General features: G+C 44.1%; 1 protein-coding gene across 1 annotated transcript in view; it reads right to left on the bottom strand.

Moving 5' to 3' along the window:
* HYDIN (HYDIN axonemal central pair apparatus protein) overlaps window positions 1-23,951 on the bottom strand; it is a 140,344-nt gene that overhangs the window by 41,663 nt on the left and 74,730 nt on the right. Inside the window, exons 24-42 of the mRNA XM_082269560.1 lie at window positions 23,642-23,710; window positions 23,296-23,505; window positions 23,082-23,216; window positions 20,819-20,996; window positions 20,078-20,166; window positions 17,209-17,327; window positions 15,806-15,942; window positions 14,353-14,480; window positions 14,076-14,267; window positions 13,111-13,260; window positions 11,378-11,617; window positions 11,142-11,304; window positions 8,669-8,839; window positions 7,678-7,848; window positions 5,685-5,858; window positions 4,854-5,077; window positions 4,351-4,485; window positions 1,240-1,423; window positions 813-954 (exon numbers count right to left, since the gene is read on the bottom strand). Coding sequence (XP_082125686.1) covers window positions 813-954; window positions 1,240-1,423; window positions 4,351-4,485; window positions 4,854-5,077; window positions 5,685-5,858; window positions 7,678-7,848; window positions 8,669-8,839; window positions 11,142-11,304; window positions 11,378-11,617; window positions 13,111-13,260; window positions 14,076-14,267; window positions 14,353-14,480; window positions 15,806-15,942; window positions 17,209-17,327; window positions 20,078-20,166; window positions 20,819-20,996; window positions 23,082-23,216; window positions 23,296-23,505; window positions 23,642-23,710 — 3,011 coding nt within the window. The remainder of the gene's footprint in view (window positions 1-812; window positions 955-1,239; window positions 1,424-4,350; window positions 4,486-4,853; window positions 5,078-5,684; window positions 5,859-7,677; window positions 7,849-8,668; window positions 8,840-11,141; window positions 11,305-11,377; window positions 11,618-13,110; window positions 13,261-14,075; window positions 14,268-14,352; window positions 14,481-15,805; window positions 15,943-17,208; window positions 17,328-20,077; window positions 20,167-20,818; window positions 20,997-23,081; window positions 23,217-23,295; window positions 23,506-23,641; window positions 23,711-23,951) is intronic.

Raw genomic sequence — 23,951 nt, 5'->3', positions numbered from 1 at the left:
CAGAGTTACCATGGACCTTTTGACTACTTCTCTGATGAATGCTCTCCTTGCCTAGCCTGTCAGTTTAGGTGGACGGCCATGTCTTGGTAGGTTTTCAGTTGTGCCACACTCTTTCCATTTTCAGATGATGGATTGAACAGTGCTCTGTGAGATGATCAAAACTTGGGATTTTTTTTTTTAACCTAACCCTGCTTTAAACTTCTCCACAACTTTATCCCTGACCTGTTTGGTGTGTTCTTTGGCCTTCATGACGCTGTTTGTTCACTAAGGTTCTCTAACAAACCTCAGAGGGCTTCACAGAACAACTGTATTTATACTGAGATTAACTTACATGCAGGTGGACTCGATTTATTAATTAGGTGACTTCTGAAGGCAATTGGTTTCACTAGTTTTCAGATATTTATTTGTAAAAAAAAATTGAAAACCATTGATAATTTTCCTTCTACTTCACAATTATGTGCCACTTTGTGTTGGTCTATCACATAAAATCCAAATAAAATACATTTGCGTTTTTGGTTATAACATGACAAAATGTGGAAAATTTCAAGGGGTATGAATACTTTTTAAAGGCACTGTAGACTGAGAATGTTCCTATAAGATGGAAAATTTGGATGATTAGACCTCACTCACACAGGGCGTACATCATCGTACCCCCATGGGGGCCAGTGTTTACCAGCATGGGGATGCCCGGGTGTTCTGTGCATCCCCATGTAGGCAGTCTCATTGATGTCAGTTGCATGGGTGCAGGAGTACAGTTATGCATGCCCTATGTGAACGAGGCCAAAGACAGAAGCAATAAACAAGGACAAGACCTTTTCTTGCGTTCACGCACTGCTTGCAGACGCAGTCCATCAATGCGCTCTCGCTCTTCAGCTGGTAAGCGATCATATTCCTCTTCGTCCATGTCCTCCATGATGGCTTTCTGCTCAGCCTGAGCATGCAGCTTTTCCTGTTCTGTTTACAAGCAGCCAACAAATAAGTCAATTCAGTCTCAGTAAAATAAGGACATTCTATTACAGGGAAGTTTAGAGGAAAAATAGTGTCCTTGGCCGGGAAGGTAAAGCAAAGATTTCCACTTTATTTAATGACAATGAAGGAAAAAAAAAGAAAAATGGTCATTGGCCTCCACTCTACAGACTCCTACCTTAGCAGGAACAAACACATCATATGCTGCACCCCAGACAGAGTGACGTCTAATGGGGCCGCCATGTGTCTCCTTTGCATCTGGGTGCCTCTTACCTTCCTTTTCTCTCTGTGCTCTCTCACAAGCCTTCATGCTGCTGTAATCCTGCTTCAGATTGATGAGATATATATGCTTGCGATTGTTCAAAGCCTTCAGTATAATGTGTAGAGCAGCAGGTGGGTTTCGGGCATACAGGGTATCCAGGCCATCAAAGACCACACCACGGGAACAGTCATTTAACTGTGCAGGAACAAAACAAAGAGGTCCATCTAAATTCTGTCCTCTAGTGGTCAGTCTATACCTGACACCAAGCAGTCAGTCTGTACCTGTCAACTAGCAGTCAGTTTTTACCTGTCAATCAACAAGCAGTTTTCATCTGTCACCCAGTGGTCCGTTTTCACCTCTAACACAATGGTCAGCCTGTACCTGTCACCCAGTGGTCAGTCTAAACTTGATACCCAGCACTCAATCTGTACCCAACAAACTGTAATCTGCACCTGACATCCAGCAGTCAATCTTTACCTGCAACTCAGCAATCCTTACCTGTCACCCAGTGCTCAGTCTTCACCTATCACTCAGTGGTTAATCTTCACCTCTCACTCAGCAGTTAGCCTGTACTTGTCATCCAGCAGTCAGTACTCATCCTATTATTGAGTGGTCAGTCTGCACCTGTTCTTTAGTAATCAGTCTGCACCCATCAATCAGAAGTCAGTCTGTACCTGTCACTCAGTGGTCAGTCTGCATCTGTCACTCAGCAGTTAGCCTGAACCGCTCACCCAACAATCAGTCTGCACCTGTCACTCAGCAGTTAGCCTGAACCGCTCACCCAACAATCAGTCTGCACCCGTCACTCAGCAGTCAGCCTGTACTTGTCACTCAGCGGTCAGCCTGTACTTGTCACTCAGCGGTCAGCCAGGACCCATCACTCAGCAGTCAGCCTGAACCTGTCACTCAGCAGTCAGCCTGAACCTGTCACTCAGCAGTCAGCCTGTACCTGTCACTCAGCGGTCAGCCTGTTCCTGTCACTCAGCAGTCAGCCTGTACCTGTCACTCAGCGGTCAGTCTGTACCTGTCACTCAGCGGTCAGTCTGTACCTGTCACTCAGCGGTCAGCCTGTTCCTGTCACTCAGCAGTCAGCCTGTACCTGTCACTCAACGGTCAGCCTGTACCTGTCACTCAGCGGTCAGCCTGTACCTATCACTCAGCAGTCAGCCTGTACCTGTCACTCAGCAGTCAGCCTGTACCTGTCACTCAGCAGTCACTCAGCAGTCAGTCTGTTAGATAATAGGTATATGAAATTCCACACCTGTGTAAATAGGACGAATAAATATTTAGTGTGGAGAAAATGTTTAAGTGACAGTTGCGTGAGCAAAAAGTGAACTAAGGAATCAAAAAATATTTAAATTGAGTGTGACATCCAAACTAAATGAATGTGTATATTGTGTTGAGAGCTGCTTGTTATAAGACAAATACAGTCTATGAAACCAGAATAAAATGAATTAGTAACCGCTCTCTCACATCCCCGTAATAACATATAAACATAAACAATACAAAAATTATACAAAAATTTATATTATGTGCAAAATTAATCCAAAATACATAGATTATAACACCAAAGAATATTTGTGCTTTTCCTCTCCACCACAAAACTGTGAATGTACATTTCAGTCACCAGTCTTCATATATAAACATGGATAATATACATAAAAGTAAATATACACATAAGACGTATCATGCAAATCAGTCCAAATAATATAAACCCAGAGTGTAAAGGTTAAACACCGGAGTAGTGATCGTGTTCTCCTCTCCACCATGAAGATAGATGTGCAGCTCATTCGCCAGAAATTCATGACCCATATTACAGGAAGTCAAACAACGCTTTGTTTATCTTTAACTGGCAAGCTTTCGCATCAGGCCCTGTAATCAAACACACCAATCGCATCCGTCAATGGACCAAGATATGTATATGGAAAGGTGGGCACCCAGATGTATTAGTATGGCGCTTCCGCACCCTTTAATAAATGCTGCATATGGCTTAATCACATGTAGAGAAGGCAAGAGGAACCTCTCATAGTGTAGTAAGTTAAATTTAGTGAGTAAAAGGATAAAAATTGCACTTACACTGAGTAAAAAAATTCAGGCATTAAAATTAAAGTGAAAATGCCAATTTGCATTCAACCTGCGCTCCAAACGGCAGTTAGCAACGTCTGACGTCATCAGGGGTCCTGAATTGTTTTACTCAGTGTAAGTGCAATTGTTATCCTTTTAAATGAGAGGTCCCTCTTTCCTTCTTTACATGTGATTGAGCCATATGTAGAGTTTATTTAAGGGCGCAGGAGCACCATACTAATACATCTGGGTGCCCATCTTTTCATGTATCTTGGTCCATTGTTGGATGCGATTGGAGTGTTTAATTAAAGGGCCTGATGCGAAGGCCTGCCAGTTAAGGATAAAAAAGGCATTGTTTGACTTCCTGTAATAGAGGTCATTAATTTCTGGTGAGTGAGCTGCACATTTACTGTATCTTCTTTGTGAAGAGGAAAGCGCAATCACTACTCAGGTGTTTAACCTTCACACTCTGGATTTATATTATTTGGACTGATTTGCATTATACATTTAATTTGTGTATTTACTTTTATGGACATTATCTATGTTTATGTATGAGTAATGCTGAGTGAGTTGCGCATTCACAGATTTTTGGTGGAGAGGAAAAGCACAAATATGCTTTGGTTTTATAATCTATTTATTTTGGAATAATTTTGCACATACTATCAATTTTTGTATGGTTTATATTGACATATTATTATAGGGATGTGAGAGCGCAGCTACTCATTTATTCTATTCTAGCAGTCAGTCTGCACCTGTTACTCAGCAATCAGTCTGCACCTGTCAATCAGAAGTCAGACTGCATCTGTCACTCAGCGGTCAGTCTGCATCTGTCACTCAGCGGTCAGTCTGCATCTGTCACTCAGCGGTCAGTCTGCATCTGTCACTCAGCGGTCAGCTTGAACCGCTCAATCAACAATCAGTCTGTACCTGTCACTCATCAACCAGTCTGCACCTGTCACTCAGCCTGTACCTCTCACCCAGCAGTCCATTTGCACCTGTCACCCAGTGGTCAGTCTTTACCTGTCAATTGGCAATCTGGTTATACTTGGAACTCATACCTGGAGTCGGTCACTCAGGATCTCCATCAGGAGGTCATCAGGTAGCACACAGCTTATCAGTCCTTGTTCTCCGGCCACACTTGCACTCACACTCAGTCGTCTTTGTGAAGGTCCTGGAAGCGGCGAGCTCCCAGCCTGCGATAACATGTACAGCAGATATTCTTTTACAATGCAGGAAGGACTTTACTGGAGTACATAATACCAATAATGAGATTTTTCAGGTAATGCTGCCATAAAAATATAAGCCAATAACCCTTTGCAGCAGGAAAGGGGACATCTGGAAAAATGTAAGCAAAAGTTCCACCCACTGGATGTTTAAAACATTTACATGGCCTTTGCTGAACCAGAATGCTGACCCAAGTACAGCACTGGTTTAGTCTAATGAGCCTCAACAGCATGGGCAGGAGTGTAGTACAAAGAACCAAGAGGAAGACATATTTTCTCCTTTTTTACTATTGATAAAAGGTAAAGTAAAGCTGATAAGATGAGGCATTGGGACTTACCAATGACATTGGTGGCTCAGATGGGTGCTGCTGCTTTGTCCTGGCTGTTTGGAGACTCTCTAGTTTACCTTTTCCTGTCTGCAGACTGGTCTGATTCCCACGGGAGACGACAGATTGTGGTGCAACTCTAACCTCGGCACCTTGGCCTCCCTCTGCTGTGTGTTTAGCTACGGCCTCCATGCTGAGTGCCGGCTGACCGCCAATAATATCCACTGCCTGGGGGGCTGAGAGACAATCTGCTATCAGATATGCATGAAATTCTGCAGAAATGGTTCTTCTACTCTATTAGGATTTATGTTCAATCGGTTTTTATTAGATTTTCAATTAAAATCATGAACAATACAGAGAGAAAAAAAGAGAACATAGATGATATATAAATGACTGTCATTGCAATCTGGAAAGCTTAAGGTACAAGTCAGATAGTTACCGGAAATGTAAAGTAATATAACCTGTGTCTTTATTAATCAAATAATAATTGCAAGTCATGTTATCATCGAGCCTCGTGGTGTGTGGCCTCTTTGCCCCAACACCCCTACCGGGTAAAATCTGTGTCCAAGGGTGCAGGGCAGCACACCATGCCTCAAATGCACGTGAGACCCGATTTTATGAGATTTAACTCAATCTAGATTGCAGAACAAACTAGCACACAGGAGATACCTTCAACATTAATATAGAAATATATTACATGGTAAATCTGGAGACCAGAATCTACTCTATTAGGATTTAAAAGTCTGAATCTGATTGGTGGCTGTTAATACAGACATTTTTTATTTCCCATATACTTATAATTGAGGCTGCTGCCACTAGCCCAGACAGATGTGATAGACTTACCCGCCTCATCAGTTTCTTGCAGCAACTGATCCATGGCTGCCTTGGCACACAATTGTCGAGCCCTAAGGCCCGCTCGACTGTTTCCATCAGAGATTGCTTCCAGCACCACTGAGTCAATGGACAGACAGGCCACGCTGTAGTGCTGGGCCAGTGCTAATGCTGTGGATGACTTGCCTGCATATAAAAAGAAAAATACTTTATGCCCCAGATATATTTACCTAAACACGTTTCTAAGATATTCTCACACCAGAACAGAAAAAATGGGAAATGCTGGTGGATAATGGAGATCTTTAGACACAACTTCCCTGTGATCGAGTTTTACACAAAGCAATCTTTACAGGGCCTACCCTGTAACTGGCTTTATCGCAGCAACCGTTCAAGGATGTTCATTGCATTATCTGACATACAGACAACCAGGGCTGCTGTTAGAAATCGCGGGGCCCCGTACAAACTACCTGGCAGGGCCCCCCCAAGAAAATATTAAAGATATATTTAACTAAAATTACAACAAAATGACTATTAGCAGACACAAATATAACATAACTCGCATATTTCCTGCTAAATCTAAAAAAAAAAAAAAAAACTATGTTAAATTGAAAAGAAGATAAGATGAGAAAAATATACAGGCTAGGCAGTTGGAGCTCAGTGATCAGAGAGACAGAGAGAGAGAAACAAAGTTACAATTTACAAATAAGCTCCTGAGCAGAGATAAGTGCTGGGATTAGTGAGGGACAACTGTCTCTTTCTCAACAGATAAAAGCTGATAGCAGGGAGAGGGACAGATCAGATTCAGGTGCTGGAGGAAGATTTCTGTATTTATTGTCCATCACTAATCCCCCTCTCTGTGTGGGCCCCCCCTGTGTGCTCGGGCCCCCTACAAGAGGGCTGGTGGTCCCCCCCTATCAGCGGCCCTGCAGACAACCACTATAAGGAAAATATAAAAGACTATATGTATATTGTCACCTGTGGAGCTTGCGATCATTAGCCAAACACATTGATAAAGGCAAAGAGTCCTTCTCTATTTCAAACAAAGAGGTAAACAGAAAAGAACAGCTTGTCTTCAGTAAACTGAAAAAAAAATGAAATAGTCCATACTCCGGTTCAAAATTGCAGAACAAATTAAAGGCGCACCACCATCATGACAGTTCCACTTTGGTGTTTTGGGGTTTTCTGTTGGCTTCAGAGGTTCCAAGGAGGAGGTTTTCACAGCTCAATTCGAAGCTCAGTTCAGCCTGCTCACAAAGGTGTCTAGCTCACTCTCTCACAGCCAGGTGCCGACTGTTTCCTCTGACTTTTCTGGACTCTGAACCAACTGGGTTAATCACTTCATCCAAAGTCCCTGTAATCAGGGTTTGGAGGGTCTACCCACCCAAAACTCTTAGAGTTTTCAAAACTCCAGGTCCCTAATAAGGACTTTCCAATATAGAGAGTATTGAAAGCCAGTCCTCTCCTCACTAGCCGGACTACCCCAGAGCCCATCACCCTTCATAGGTGTGAACCCCAGAGTGCTCAACATACCTTCAAACTGTTCTTCTTAAAGAAACCACAATCCAAATAGTGGAGAAATATACCTGTTGATAAGGACCCAACCCAGGCATCCTGTATAATATGTAATGCACTCTTAACTATATGGAATAGCAAGCATGTAAAATGATGAAAGTCATATGAAAAAATGTTTTCAAATGATACAATGTGATTTCAAATATGTACTGAGGATACAGCAGAGTTTCTCCTTTAAAGCTACAGACAACCCAACTACCCCGATGGCTGATGTCCTAGACACTGTTTGACACATTGTGCTTTCTCGAGGCCAGTCCACCATTATATCATTCATTCAGTTCTGCACATCTATTACACTGACATATGGCAGCAGTGGGGTGATAGAGATGAATCTTCGTTCAGGACCAGCGTGTGTACTCTCACACACCCTGCACTTATCATTCCCCTCTATTATCCATCTCCCAATCTGTACAGGTTGCCATGTGATACTTACCAGTAAGCGGTGCTCCATGTACAATGATGGAGATTCCGCGGCGGTTCTTTGCTGCCTGCCCCTCGCTGCTGGTGTCAATACCCATATAGCGAGCCACAGCCTGAGATACGGGACTGAGCTCCAACTCTCCCACTGCTTTCCTGGTTCCATCAGTGCCAAAAAATGTATCACCTAAAACAGAATTAAAATGGTCATGACTACTTTGTTTTTGAATGCTTGAGCAAGTAAAATTAAAAGAGATTCCTTAAAGATGAGCAAAATGGAGTCCATTCTTCCACTATATATTCACACCTTCTGTGGGGAAAAGAGGGTGTGACCGGAAAAAAACGTCAAACAGTGTTCAACCATCACACTAAAACACTACATTACTAACTTTAAATGTCATCTAAGGTGTCTCCCCCTTACTTATCACACCCCTCACCTAACACGCCTCTCTCTATAGCTCCTATCCATCTGAGGCAACTCTCTCTCCAACTCCAGTCAGTTCACCCGAGTCCCCTCTTTACTGAGCTCCTACTAACCAGATACACCTTTTTACCTGTTCCCCACTCACCTGAGGCCCCTCCCTACCAAGTCCCTGCTCACCTGAGACTTATCTTTCCCTGTCCTATTCTCACTTGAGGCCAGCGGCCCCCACCACCACCACCCCCACCACCACCACCACCAAACTCCTACATCCCTCCTTGTCTTCTGTTTACTTGACACTACTTCCTACACAGGTTCTGCTAAACTAAGTCTCTACCCTTTCTGACTCCTGTTCACCTGAAGCCCCTCTATTCAGCCCTCTGTTCACGTAAGGCCCTTTCCTTTTCACATGAGGGCCCTCCATTTCTATCCCCTGCTTACCCGAGACCTCTTACTACAGAGATCCTACCCATACGAGCCTTCTGCTCACCTGAGACTCATACCTACACAGCTACTGCTCACCTAAGGTCCAGGCCTTCCTGTCTCCTGTTCACCTGAGGCCGATCCCTCCCCATCTCCTACTTACCTGATGTAGCCTTCTTCTCAGAATCCTCCTCAGTATCCTCAGCTTTAGCTTCAGCATGTGAGGAGCGGCTCTCCCCATAACTAGTAGTAGAAGGGACACGCTGCGGTACTTGAAGGTCCTGTTTATCACCTATGTCTAAGGTCTGCTTGTCCTCTGTATCTTCAATGGACCCTGAAAACATAGATCATTTCTTTATTTTTTTTGCAAAAACAGAGCATGCAGTAGAGAAATGTATCAACATCACCAAACATCTGACAACAGGAGTAGATGACACCTGTGAGACAAAAGCGATGACACTACAGATGAAAAGGAGTCTAAAGCCCCGTACACACGTACCGATGGTCGGCTTACAAATGTTCCTCTTTTCTCCCCGGGATGTCGGTGTCTGCTGAAAAGTGCAAAGACAGCACAAGGACAGCACAAGAATTTTGTCTGCCGACTGCAGAAGTGATGTCATGTAATGGTTAACTTTCCCTGTGTTTTCTATTTTCTGAGCATGCCCAGTCTTGCAAATCTGCGGTCTGTCGGCCGAATTGTGTACTGACAGGCGAACAATCGTCCGTTCTGGTGTCGGCATACAAATATTTTCATGTTTGCAAGAAAGACTTTTGTCCGCGGATTGTGCGCAGACATCTGTCGGAGGCACCATACTAACACGCGTACAATCGGCAGATCCTTCGTCCACCGACGTTTGTATGCCGACGATCGGTACGTGTGTACGGGCCTTAACTGGTACACAAAGTGGTCATTAAGGTACTCATAGACAATGAGACACCCAACACAAGTGTGGGCTAATTTTAGTTGGATGAGGACAAGATGGAACAGGTTTATGGGAAGTATGGTACCTGTGTAGACACCTGCTGACCAACTTATCTTATACACAGAACCACTCAGCAGGGTAGGATCTTCCTAAAAAATAGCCCCTCGTTATCTGGGAGCGACATTAGATATTAAGGATCACTAAAGATTTATAAATTTGACAATAAATGTGAAAACAATGTAAAGCGTACCATTATATTGTGCTTAATGCCAAGAGTAATAAAGTTAAATGAGAATGAACTCCATAGTCAGATTAAAAAATTCCATACAGTGTTCTCGGATGAGTAATATATTGCCAAACCATATTAATTAACATGAATATCATGTAAGATAGGGGTACAGAGAGGCGAAGAATACATGTGGAATTATAAACAGAAATGGTGCCACGCTCCTTAAACTGTCTATTTAAAACTTCATTACTATAATACAATACAGACAATATCTCAAATAACTTGTTATAAACCAAAAAAACGTGATGTGAACAGTGATAATTCAGTCCTTGCAATGTCCTTTGGTGTATAAGTGCTTGCATGCACCTCCACTTTATCAATGGCAGAACATTACTGATATATCCAAACGTGCATCTGCCTAAATAGTGTCCACCTCTATGTGCTCCTACATACAGCATTCAATGGTGATTATCCCCTCACCCGATGTGCCCTCACCTAGGGGACAAGATCAACCAATGGCCTATATGCGCTGTTTTCCGCTCTAGGGATCTGAGCTGGTGCTTCTCTCCCTTGTGGTTAGCTCTGGGTTTAAATCCTTCTCCCCACTCATCCATATCACAAAAAGAGAAAGCTAGACATACAGTAGTGCTTATCCTTTTTAAAATCAAATGGTTTTTATTTAAATGCTTCTATGGTAAAAAGCACTCACATTTTACTGTTGCTTTTGAGTGCACCAGACTATACACAGCATAAAATCATCATACCGTGGGTATCTATCTGACAAAACAATGTAAATTATCGCAATTCTCGTGTGGTGCAGGCCTCAGTGTGATGTTAGACTGGCAACAGTTCTGTTTCTAATTTCACATATTGGTACACCTTTTATGAGAGTGTGTATAGGTGTGAGCGATACAATTATAAGTAGGCATATGGTAGATTGAAATTATAAACACATTGGTCATAACATAGCAGCACGCAAGTACACATTTTGTTTAAAGCATACAGGTTACTACAGTAGTCTGTGTGATACCAAGTCAAACGGGGCAAGGCCTAGGGTGTTTTACTAAAGGTAATTAGATTGTGCGCTTTGCAAAGTGCAGTTGCACTCTGCAAGTAAAGTTGCTCCAGAGCTTAGTAAATGAGCAAAACTTCTGCTGACTTCCATCACCTAATCATGTGCAAGCAAAAATGCTGTTTTTTTATTTTCCTTGCATATGATTGGGTATTCTTTGAAAAGTGAAGCTTTAATTCATGTACTGAGCTCTGGAGCAACTGCACTTGCAGAGTGCAATTGCTCTTTGAAAAGTGCACAGTCTATTTGCCTTTAGTAAATCAGCATCACAGTGTCAGGTTTTAGTGCTCAGATTGTGATCACATGGCTTTGTTAGAATACAAAGTCATGTTATTTTTTTGAAGCACATGGACACTCATCCCTACTGGCCTTTATAGCACAGATGGGCCCTTTGGACAGTATCACCTCTTACCGTGTTCAGTTTGCTGCTTCACAAGCTCCTCATCTTGCTCTTCCAGATGTCGTCTTTTCTCCTCATAAAATTCCAGAATTTCAGGTGGTAATTTCTCCCCAGCCGATCGGGGGGGAAGCAACAGGGTGTTCTGGGCATCATAGCCCTTTAACATTCTCAGGATCTAAAAGGAATGAGAAGTCAGAGCCTTGAAAGTCTAATTAGCATATATACAAGACAGTTTGAAGATTCTGTACCTTCTCCTCTTCCAGATACTGCTTGTCCATCTCCAGAGAGTAAAACTCAACAGAAAATGCACAGGGATTTCTCACCACAACCTCCACATCATCCCCAGGGCTGAACGGTAAGACAGGGCCCAACTGCAGTACAGAGGGGGTAAATTCCAACCGGGGCTCGAGACCATTACCCTGGACCAAGAGCATGACTCTCTGACTGCTCTGGGCCACCTGCAGGACCAGCCGCTGGCTGTACAGCTTCTACCTCGCCAGAAGAAGAAGAAAACAACAATAAGCATACTGTCATATACCCTGTAGTATAGGCGTGTTTGATGTCTTCCTGATTATTATCTTCCTGTAACCATTTTCTATGCAGGTAGTTCCCTTATAGCAGTAATTATAAACTAAAAGTGTTTAGTTCTGGTAGAAAAAAAAACAAACTCAGGATGTGTATTGCTTTAATCTGCTCTTGCCGGACTATATACAGCAGTGTATTTAAAACAGGTCTCATTGGGAGTCTTTAGAGACCTTAGTTAATAGGGTTTTATGATACCTCTGAGTTTTGTTAAAGAGGTCTTAAGCTAGTGAAGTGCCCTGTTGTGGAGCCTCTGGATTTAACTAGGGTTCTTATGGGTACGGACCATTGTAAACTGATTGCCCTACTGTATGAAATTTTGATAACGCCTGCGGCTAGTAAACACACATACCATCTTAAGTCTAGGTGGGAGCCTCTATTGGGGGAGGTGCTGGATGAGGATTGGGAGGATGTCTTGCTATGCACCAAATTTGTCTCCCCCAAAATGTCTGATCGATTTACCCATGTTTGTATTCTCCACCGCGCATATCTTACCCCCGAACGCATGGCTACGTTTTGTCCCACCCGGGCTTCCCACTGCCCTAAGTGTCTGTTGTCGGCTGGCACATTTGACCATCTTTTGTGGCACTGCCTGCGTGTGCGGGGATTTTGGGCCCAGGTTGTCCAATTTCTCCATGACCAGATGGGTGCTCCTGTGACACTCGACCCCAGACTGTGCCTCTTGGGGCTTTTTCCCCAGACTGTGCCTCTTGGGGCTTTTTCCCGATGCTGAGTTAGACAAACATTTGGTTACCTTTTTACATGAAACTCTTTTTTTGGCCCGCAAACTCCTGGCCAGGGGTTGGATCCAACAGGCTGCGCCTACTCTGGCAGCATGGATCAATGAGATTAATAATACTCTCCCCTATAAGAAACTCATTTACGTTAACAGGGGGTGGCTCAACTCTTCCACTACTTGTACGTCATGAGTGTTGCTATATCCTCCTGCTATTAGATGCCTGTGGACAGTTTCATTTGCTTAACAACCATCTTCTTTTTGATGTTCTTTGCTGACCTGGGTATTATGTCTCTATGCCTTTGTTTTTTTGCTATTGTTTTCTATTGCCATTTCTTGGTGTATATGCCTTGTGTTGTTTTCGGTACACAATAAAGTTGTTTTGATTTAAAAAAAGAGGTCATAAGCTGGGCTGTGCTTCTTCAAATATGTCACCTTACATTAATGCCTAGAACAGACAGATTTATAGCTGACTGTGTTTGTAACAGACTTGTGAATTTTGGAGAAATTGAAGGTGGCATGGTGTTTATTAAGACTCCCCCATTCACTCCACACACTTTAGGTTTTGTCAGACCTCATTATTGTCACATACCCTGACGCCCATCATAATACTCCTGCACTCTCATCCACCATAGTGGAGATCAGAGGCCTCCAGTACTTTACCTCCTCCTGAGGCTGAAACTTGATCTCAATGTTCTTCTTTTGCCCGGGGAGCAGCACGTCATGTGCCGGCATCACCTCAAAGATGGGTGCTTTGGGTTTTACTTCCTGGCGCAGTTTCTTGCGGAGATGCATGGGAATGTGCTTGTCTACCTGAAATACACAAAGCAGCACATATAAAACACGTGACTGTGGGACAACTTACAGGGTCATTAAACATCGATTACAGGTTGGTTTACGTCAATGTTAGTAACATACATGAATGTAAAACACTAAGATTTTATCAGAAGTGAAGACAACTAAATTACAGTTGGTGCAGTGGAGGGAAGATATTTTCCTACACACAGCTGACATCCAGTCTAGAATTTTTAAATAAATGGATTTTCTTCTGACTTAACTGCATCTGGTTAACCCTGAAATGGCAGCCAATTAGGTTTCACAACAAGCTTAAACATATTCCCCATCTGTAATTCAAGTTTCAGTCTTCCTTTGTGGCAGAGGGAGTCTCAGTGTGACTTCCAAAGAGAGATACTTACCTTTAGGGAGGTTTAGCAAATTGTTCTCCCTGAAGCAAGGAAACTCTGCCTGACACCTGCTCAGTTAGAGGGGCATCCCAGGGAAAGCTGGCAGACTGGCCCATGCATCTTGTATCAAAACCAGGAGCAGCCATTTTATTGGAAGACCAACAGATAATCTGTGCAGAAGCACCCCATTTTTTTCTTGGTCTCAGTTGCTTCCTACATCATGCAGGATTCAGGCAGATGGTTGCCAGGCCAAAGTTCCGTGTGACCAGCCCAACTTCAGAATACATGGTTACCATTTACTGGTAGCACTCCAAAATCTAAGGTAGTGGGTGCTCTTTGTGGGGCCACAATGTCCTTTATAAAATTGTTTGTGTGAATAGAAGGTTGATTGTGATTATGACATGCAAATTCTGGATGTGTTGGACTTTCGGAAGATGTCACTACCTGGGTGTTGGTCTCCTGGCTGACAGCGGTCCATTCGCAGGGCACAGGGAGCTGGTTGTGCAGTTGGATAGACCTGATCTGACAGTGACCGCATCGCACGGCACTGAACTCCACCCTTTCATCTGATACACACAGTGATGGCATCGTCACAGAGGCCCGGAGATGTACTAGGAACCTGGGGCCCCCAACCACCTGTCAGGAGACACGCTGGGGGTCAGTAAGAGGATACAAATGACAGTTACATATGACACACGAACAATGACAGACTTCAGGTCACCTGAATTGGCATCAGAACCTCTATAGGTCCCAATCTGGTGCCAGCTGATTGAGGATCAAACTTCACTTGGAAGGTTTCTGTGTGCCAGCTTGGCAGATTCCTGACACGGTCCAACTCTACAGAGAAGCCTGAGCAGACAAGACACAGACTATGAAATCTCTGCACAGACAAGACACAGACTATGAAATCTCTGCACAGACAAGACACAGATTAGGAAATCTCTGCACAGACAAGACACAGACTATGAAATCTCTGCACAGGCAAGACACAGACTATGAAATCTCTGCACAGGCAAGACACAGACTATGAAGTCTCCACACAGACAAGATACAGACTGTGAAGTCTCCACTCCACATGGACAGGACACAGATTAGGAAATCTCTGCACAGACAAGACACAGATTAGGAATTTTCTGCACAGACAAGACACAGATTAGGAAATCTTCTCACAGACACGACACAGATTAGGAATTCCCCACATAAACAAAACACAGATTAGGAAATCTCTGTACAGACATGACCCAGATTAGGACATCTCCACCCAGACAAGACACAGATTAGGAAATGTCCACACAGACAACACAAAGATTAGGAATTTTTTCTGCACAGACAAAACACAGATTATGAAATCTCTGCACAGACAAAACACAGATTAGGAAATCTCTGCACAGACAAGACACAGATTAGGAAATCTCTGCACAGACAAGACACAGATTAGGAAATCTCTGCACAGACAAGACACAGATTGGAAATTTTCCGCACAGACTATGAAGTCTCCACACAGACAAGGTACAGCCTGTGAAGTCTCCACTCCACATGACACAGATTAGGAATTCCCCACACAGACAAGACACAGATTAGGAAATCTCCGCACAGACAAGACACAGATTAGGAAATCTCCGCACAGACAAGACACAGATTAGGAAATCTCCGCACAGACAAGACACAGATTAGGAAATCTCTGCACAGACAAGACACAGACTAGGAAATCTCCGCACAGACAAGACACAGATTAGGAAATCTCTGCACAGACAAGACACAGATTAGGAAATCTCTGCACAGACAAGACACAGATTAGGAAATCTCCGCACAGACAAGACACAGATTAGGAAATCTTGTCACAGACAAGACACAGATTAGGAATTTTCTGCACAGACTATGAGGTCTCCACACAGACAAGATACAGACTATGAAGTCTCCACTCCACATGACACAGATTAGGAATTCCCCACATAGACAAGACACAGATTAGGAAATCTCCTCACAGACAGGACACAGATTAGGAAATCTCTGCACAGACAAAACACAGATTAGGAAATCTCCGCACAGACAAAACACAGATTAGTAATTCCCCACACAGACACGACACATATTATGAAGTCTCACAGACAAGAAACAGATTTGGAAATATCTGCAGACAGTCTTCCCTGGAATAAGACTAAAAAAAATGTTACCTGTGCCCGGGAGCCCACGTCTGTCTGCCTGGAAGGATACAGGGAAATGTCCTGTGTTGGATATCTTAATGATGTGTGAACAGACCTCTCCAAGAATGACATATCCAAAATCCAGGAGGTATTCTGGAAGATCTGCCCTGAATCACCAAATAGAGATATTCCATGATATAGACGTACATACATACACAATACAAAGCTTTGTTCAGCAAAATGTCTGAAAAAAAACTGTTCTTGTCACTGACAGAGATATACAGCCAAACAATAAGTTGAAAGCAGATACATCACACAATCCAGCATTTGAGGTCCAGAGAACTGCTCCAGGGGTAACAACAGACAATATTACCTCCCAGGGAGAGAAAAACTCCTTCCTGACCCAACAAACCTGGTCTGATCAAGTCTGTAGATCAAAATACTCAGTCCTTATCAGTTATACGATTATGTGTAAGAAAGGTATGCAGTACTTTGTTATGTTCATTTTTTGATCATGCTATTAGTTTCATACTGTAAACCACTTCACAGCTTAACTGCTCTTACTGTAAAAAAAAACCCTTTCCATACTGATGGTAAAATCTTATATTTGACCTTGGATCTATGTATTCATATTGTTAGCTGAGCCCTCAAGTGACCTATTTCTGGAATAATAAACAGTTTTTTTTAACCTTTCACTGCGGGACCTCCTGTTTCTTTTATTATTTATTTGCCACTTTGTTCCCCTGTCCAGATCTTCTATGTCCTTTCTACAGTGTGGTGTAAACGATTTCCAGAAGGGTAATACTATATTAGCGTGCTGTGTTTTTGTCTTTGTTTTTACACATCCCAAAATACTGTTTGCTTTCGCAGCTACAGCCCAGTACAGAGCACTGCTACAGATTGCTGTCAGTGAAAATACATTTACATTTATCAGGGTTACATTTCTGCCATTTAGCCATCACAATCCTCCTGCAATATCTGTCACTGTCTTTCTGCTTGTAACAGAAACGTCTACATTATTTCATTTTGGTAAAGCCTCATTACTATACATTTTAACACATTACTGTTGATCTGTGTAAATAGACACTTTAAAGTCTATTTATAAAACTTTTGCTACACAATTGCCAAAAGCATTTATGCATGTTGACTAAAATGTCCTGTACTTTTTTCTAATTTCAATGTCTGTGTCTTAAGCTCCATCTAGTGGCCAAAATGCAGTATGGTTTTCTCATTGATGTATTTTAGAAAACTATACCGCATTTTGGCCACTAGATGGAGGTAATGATACTGGTAATCATTTCTTATAAAAAAATATGAGATATTTCATGACATTTGCACAAATGCTTCTGACCATTAGTATAATGAGCATTTTATACATAGGCTCCTTAATGTGGATATATTTTATTGGAAGATGGGACATAATAATTGCTCACTTCAGCAGACGCCGGCGATCTTTCTGGTTGGTCAGTCTCGTCGGCTCCACCTCTATCTGCTCACTTGCATGTTTCTTTATGAGCAAACGCTCCAACTCCATCAGTACCAAGGTGTCCATCTGTGAGGTGTGACAATTACAGATTATAAAGCGTTTACACACACACACTGTAAGCAGCTGATAGAACACAGCACAGAGTGTCTGTTAGTATTATAAAAATATAAGAGGTCTTTATCTTAAGAGAATAATAAACCGATGATAAAAGAGCAGTAGAGTGCCTGTGTTATACCTTGTACCCCCATCCCTTAAGGAATGGAGGAAATAAATGTTTATGCGGCCCAGTGATGGCGAACCTTGGCACCCCAGATGTTTTGGAACTACATTGCCCATGATGCTCGTGCACTCATGCAGTGTAGTGGAGCATCGTGGGAAATGTAGTTCCAAAACATCTGGGGTGCCAAGGTTTGCCATCACTGCAACTCAGTCAACAATAACACTTAAAGCTTTAGATTTTCATTACATACCTTATTTTATTCTCAGTGATGTCAACACTAGGCATCTGTGCATCGCTACACAATGCAGGCAGATCATGGCTGGTGGGAGGGAGCTAGCAGGGTGCTGTAAATAGCTTTCTGAAAACATCACAGCACCCTACCTCAGTACTCTTCACAAAATCCTTCAGTCCTGATAAAAGCAGTGGGCTGGCTCTTAGGATGAGTTATGCAAATATGAAAATGCCTTGATGGGTGGTTGTCAGTTAGGAGGAGGCTGCAATTGCATGCAGACTACCCCAGGTAACACCCAAATGTGACGCTGAGCCTCCAGGGCCAGTGACAGTCAGGCTGGGGAGAAAAGGCTACATGATGCTGGATGTCATTCGGTCCTCCAGCCAGGAAATGAGGCGGGCTCTATCTGACTTGGTGTACCTTCTAATGCACATTGTATGAACCTGAGAGTGTGCAGTGAAATCAGAGTAAGCTATTTCAGTGCAGGAGAGGAGCCGGTACAACTGTGCAAGAATGACGGGGAGGACAGAGGTCAGATTTAAAGTGGAACTCTGGGCAATGAAAAATCACCAAAAACATGCAAAAACAAGTCAGTCTGTAGCTTTAAAGTAGAACTATGGGCAAAACTTTTTTTTGTTTCATTTTGGATAGAAAAAGGGAGGGTTACAACTCCTGTCAGATTTTTTTTTTGCCATCTCTGTCCCATTGCGGAGATTACCCTTCATTTCCTGTCCTATAGCCAAAGAGGAAATCTCTGCAAACCTACCTACGTAGACCTACGTCGCTGGACTCCTCCCCTTGTGGGCAGCGCGAGCGCGCCGCCGGAGGCTCGCTCCTGCTGTATTCAGTCACAGCGGGAGTCGGGCCAGGGGAAGGGAGGCGATGATCACCGCTTCTCTTCCCCGATCGTAGGGGATCGAGTGTGGAAATCCGCCCGCTTGTGTAAACAAAGTGGGCGGATCTCCTAAGTGACAGGCAGGGACAGATTGCAGGGTTCAGCATAGCTGAACCTGCGATCTGTGCCTGTGTCACTCAGTCCCCTCCCCCCACACACGTTAGTAAGCAACAGGCATACATTAACCCCTTGATCACCAATAAAAGTTAACCCCTTCCCTGCCAGTGTCATTTTTACAGTAACAGAGCATATTTATAGCACTGATTACTGTAGTAATGTCACTGGTACCCCCAAAAGTGTCAAAAATGTCAGTCAAGGGTCCGATCTGTCCGCCGCAATGTCGCAGTCCCGCAAAAAAAATCGCAGATCGCCGCCATTACTAGTTAAAAAAAAAACAATAAAAATGACATAAATTTCCCGTAGTTAGTAGCTGCGATAACTTTTGCGCAAACCAATCAAAATACGCTTATTGCGATTTTTTTTACCAAAAATATGTAGCAGAAAACAAATTTGCCTAAAATGTTAAAAAAATTTGATTTTTACATTTTTTTGGGGGGGAATTTCATATAAAAAATTTTGAAAAATAGTTATTTTTTCAAAATTGTCGCTCTTTTTTTGTTTATAGCGCAAAAAGTAAAAATCGCACAGGTGATCAAATACCACCAAAAGAAAGCTCTATTTGTGGGGAAAAAAAGACCATAAACTTAATTTGGGTACATCCTCGCACGACCACGCAATTGTCCGTTAAATTAATGCAGTGCCGAATCGCAAAATATGGCCTGGTCAGGAATGGGGTAAAATCTTCCGGTCTTCAAGCGGTTAAAAATACGCTCATTGAGAATTTTTTTGTCAAAGACATGTAGCTAAATACATTTTGGCCTAAATATATGACAAAAATGTAATATATTGGATATTTTTTAACTGTCAAAGTAGAAAAATATTGTAATTTTTTCAAAATTTTCACATTTTTTTATTAATATCGCAAAAAATAAAAAGCACAGAGGTGATCAAATACCACCAAAATAAAGCTCTGTTTGTGGGGAAAAAAAGGACGTAAATTTAGTTTGGGTACGCCGTTGCATGACCGCGCAATTGTCAGTTAAATTCGCACAGTGCCGAATCGCAAAAAGTGGCCTGGACGTAAGACAGCAAAATCCTCCGGTGGTAAAGTGGTTAACACTGAAGTTTTTTGTTTTCATAATTCTCCCAAAACAAATGTATTACTTGTTGATACCACCAATAGATTGAAAATCTCCTGAAGCTTCATTTTACACAACAGTGGCTGCAGCCCCTTCTGAGATACAGAGGAAACCCCTAGTGTCATTGTGACAGCTGTGAATTGCCAGCAATGGTGGTCGGGGAGCTGTATTTTATTAAGGGTTGGTAGTGTACTAGTCCTCATCATGACATTAATATAAAGTATACACAGTGCAGACACAGGATGATAACAGAGCAGTAGGTGATCTTACAGAGGGGTCACATTCCTTGAGATCCAAACACTGCTCTCCTTGGATCTTCTCTTCCGCCATTCTCAGGTAGGACTCAAATCTCCCATTTCCTGTGGAGAGCGGGAGAAGAAATCAGAGATGATGATTATAGATGGTAAAAGGGCAGGAATATAGATGGTGAATGGCAAGAACATATATGTAGTGGTGGGCAGGAGTATAGATGGTGGGGGGACAGGAATTCTAAATAAGGGTGCAGGAATATAGATGGTGAGGGGACAGGTGTTATAGATGATAAGGGTACAGGAATATAGTTGGTTGGGGGACCAGATTGGGGGGGGGGGGGATTTTGATGGTAAGGGGACAGGAAATGTTATATAGATGATAAGGAGCAGGTTTTAGAGATGGTGGGGGCAGGAATATATATAGTGGGGGAAGGTAGGTAGCAATTAGAGATGGTTTGGGAGGGGGACAGAAGTAAAGATGGTGAGGGCAGGTATTAGAGATGATAAAGGACAGGAATATAGATGTGGTGGGCGCTGGTATAAGAGATGAGGGATGGCGGGAAGCAAGGAAATAGATGGTGGGGGGGGGGTAAGTCTAAGAGATGATGGGGGGGCAGAAATTTAGATGGTGGAGGAAAGGCATTAGAGATGGTGGGGGGGGGGGGGCAGGAATGTAGATGTTGGGGCAGCAGGTATTAGAAATGTTGGGGTGGGCACTGGATTGCAGTTCTCTTTCTCTGGCAGTGTCTTATATCTGTACCATTAATATCCCGAGGGAGGTCTAGACAGATTCGGGGGAACACTCCTTCCCCTCGCAGGGTGATACTTTCGGGCTCCAGATGGGCCACCTGCAGCTGGATGACCCTTTGGAAGGATTCAGGTACTCCAGGTAAGTAAGAAACCTTCAGGATCTCCTCTCCTCCAGCAGGAATGTTACCCTGAAAGTGAAGGTATACAATATATTATTATACGAGCCCACACGATGCAAGAACTACTGGGGCATGTAACAGTAACTTAGTGGAAATAATATGAGATTTTGAGAGGACACAGGGGGAGTTTTGGAAGATCAGTTCAATATATATCAGTGTATGTTCACCTAGTATCTGACAAGCCCCAGAATACATGTACAGAGAGCGCACTGCACACTTTCAAAGCAGGTCACCCTGACACCAGATGGCAGTGTTTTCCTCCGGAGTTGGTAGTGAATGTCAGAGAAACACACAGATGAGATGTTATATAACGTTACACAGAATACCTTCTTGTCTTATTTCATGTCTTTGATGCTCTACTTCCCAAAATACCACTCTGGGGAGGGTTGACGGATAGAAGAGGGTCACAGGGAGGAAGCAGAGGGCACTTACACTGGACAGGGAGGAAGGGGAGGGCACTCATACTGGACAGGTAAGAAGGGAAGGGCACTTGCACTGGGCAGGGAGGAAGGGGGGGGGGGCATTTACACTGGACAGGGAAAAAGGGAATTCACACTGGACAGAAAGGAAGGGAAAGGCACTTGCACTGGACAGGGAGGAAGGGGGGGGGCATTCTTGCTGGACAGGGAGGGAGGAGAGGGCACTCACACTGGGCAGAAAGGAAGGGAAAGGCACTTGCACTGGACAGGGAGGAAGGGGGGGGGCATTCATGCTGGACAGGGAGGGAGGAGAGGGCACTCACACTGGGCAGCAAAGAAGGGCATTCACACTGGGCAGGGAGGAAGGGGAGGGGGCATTCAGACTGGACAGGGAGGGAGGAGAGGGCACTCACACTGGGCAGCAAAGAAGGGCATTCAACTGGGCAGGGAGGAAGGGGAGGGGGCATTCAGACTGGAGAGGGAGGAAGGAGAGGGAACTCACACTGGACAGGAAGTAAGGGAGCATTTACACTGAGCAGGAAGGAGAGGGTGCACTCACACTGTGCAGGGAGGAAAAAGAGGGCCCTCATAATGGGCATGAAGTAAGAAGAGGGCACTCACTCTAGGTGGAAAAGGGGGGGAGCACACTCACCCTGAGCAGGGAGGAATTCAGGCATTCACACTGGACAGGCATGAAGGAAAGGGAGTGACGGATAGAAGAGGGTCACAGGGAGGAAGCAGAGGGCACTTACACTGGACAGGGAGGAAAGGGAGGGCACTCATACATGACAGGGGAGAAGGGAAGGGCACTTGCACTGGGCAGGGAGGAAGGAGGGGGGGCATTTACACTGGACAGGGAAAAAGGGAATTCACACTGGACAGGGAGGTAGGAGAGGGCACTCACACTGGACAGAAAGGAAGGGAAAGGCACTTGCACTGGGCAGGGAGGAAGGGGGGGGGGCATTTACACTGGACAGGGAAAAAGGGAATTCACACTGGACAGGGAGGTAGGAGAGGGCACTCACACTGGACAGAAAGGAAGGGAAAGGCACTTGCACTGGGCAGGGAGGAAGGGGGGGGGCATTCATGCTGGACAGGGAGGGAGGAGAGGGCACTCACACTGGGCAGCAAGGAAGGGCATTCACACTGGGCAGGGAGGAAGGGGAGGGGGCATTCAGACTGGACAGGGAGGAAGGAGAGGGCACTCACACTGGACAGGAAGTAAGGGAGCATTTACACTGAGCAGGAAGGTGAGGGTGCACTCACACTGTGCAGGGAGGAAAAAGAGGGCACTCATAATGGGCATGAAGTAAGAAGAGGGAACTCACTCTAGGCGGAAAAGGGGGGAGCACACTCACCCTGAGCAGGGAGGAATTCAGGCATTCACACTGGACAGGCAGGAAGGAAAGGGAGTGCAGGAAGTCAGGGGCATTCACACTGGGCAGAGAGGAGAGGGTGATCTCACACTGCGCAGGAAGTAAGGAGGTACTCACACTGGACAAGGAGGAGGTGGTGCAGTCACACTGCAAAAAGGAAGAAGGAGAGGGAATTCACACAGAGCAGACAGGAAGGAGCAGGGAGTAAAGGGGGCATTCACATTGGATAGGGAGGAGGGGAAGGGCACTGACATTGTGCAGACAGGAAGGGGAGGGCACCCCTAGCGCTGGGTACTTACACTTAGCGGCTCTATAAATGGCTCTCCAGGAAGTGGGTACAGGCTCTCTGGGTTTTGGGTCAGGACAGTGAAAGGGAAAGTGACCCTCCCCGTGTTCCTGAGGACAATGTGCACTTCAGCCACTTGGTCAAACATCTAAGAATAAAACAGAGGGATCAATACCAGTGCTCCTGTGAAAGACAGAAAAATATATCACAGTAGCATTGCTGGTTACCTGCAATCCACAGTCAATGTCATTGGTACTCAGCGTGTATCTGACAAGCGAGGCCTCACCATGCAGGGTCACCTCATACACTGGGCCACCATACACTTCACAGAGTGCTCGGGCCTGAGAACTGATATCAGAGTGTCCATAAAATGTAAAAGAGAAGACCTGGCTCTCCCCGGGCTGCAGGGTTCCAAACTGTGGCAAGATGTCAAAGACCTGAAAGACCAAATGACAATTAATGGACACGACCACAAAATTAAATTAGGGCTCTAATCCATTAATTTGTAAGCGCAAGTGGCTTGGTGTGTTAGAGAACTTCCATCTGAACATGTGACCTGTGACTGCAGCTCACCTCCTCCACTCCGGTCAGGACTGGGTCTTCTGCTGATGAGTTGCCATCTGCATCATTCAGCAAGAATTTCTGTGATCATAAAAAAAAAAAAAGCTCAGAGATATTCTGTTCACATAGATCTCTCAAGGGTAACCCTAACCCTAATTTTATGGCTGGTTCTTAGAAAGACTTCCCTCCACCCCTCCCTGCCATCAATATCTCCTCCCCAGATTGTCCTATAACCCAACCTTGGGAAAAGTATATAAAAAATGGCATGATCAGCAATCAATCACATATAGAAAATCTTTGTATGTTATCATGATCAGAAGTG

The sequence above is a fragment of the Pelophylax lessonae genome (assembly GCF_965119305.1).
Source record: "Pelophylax lessonae genome assembly, chromosome: 10".
In the NCBI taxonomy this organism is placed as follows: Eukaryota; Metazoa; Chordata; class Amphibia; order Anura; family Ranidae; genus Pelophylax; species Pelophylax lessonae.
The sequence above is the reverse complement of the archived record's forward strand: the minus strand, read 5'-3'. Positions and strand labels throughout refer to the sequence as shown.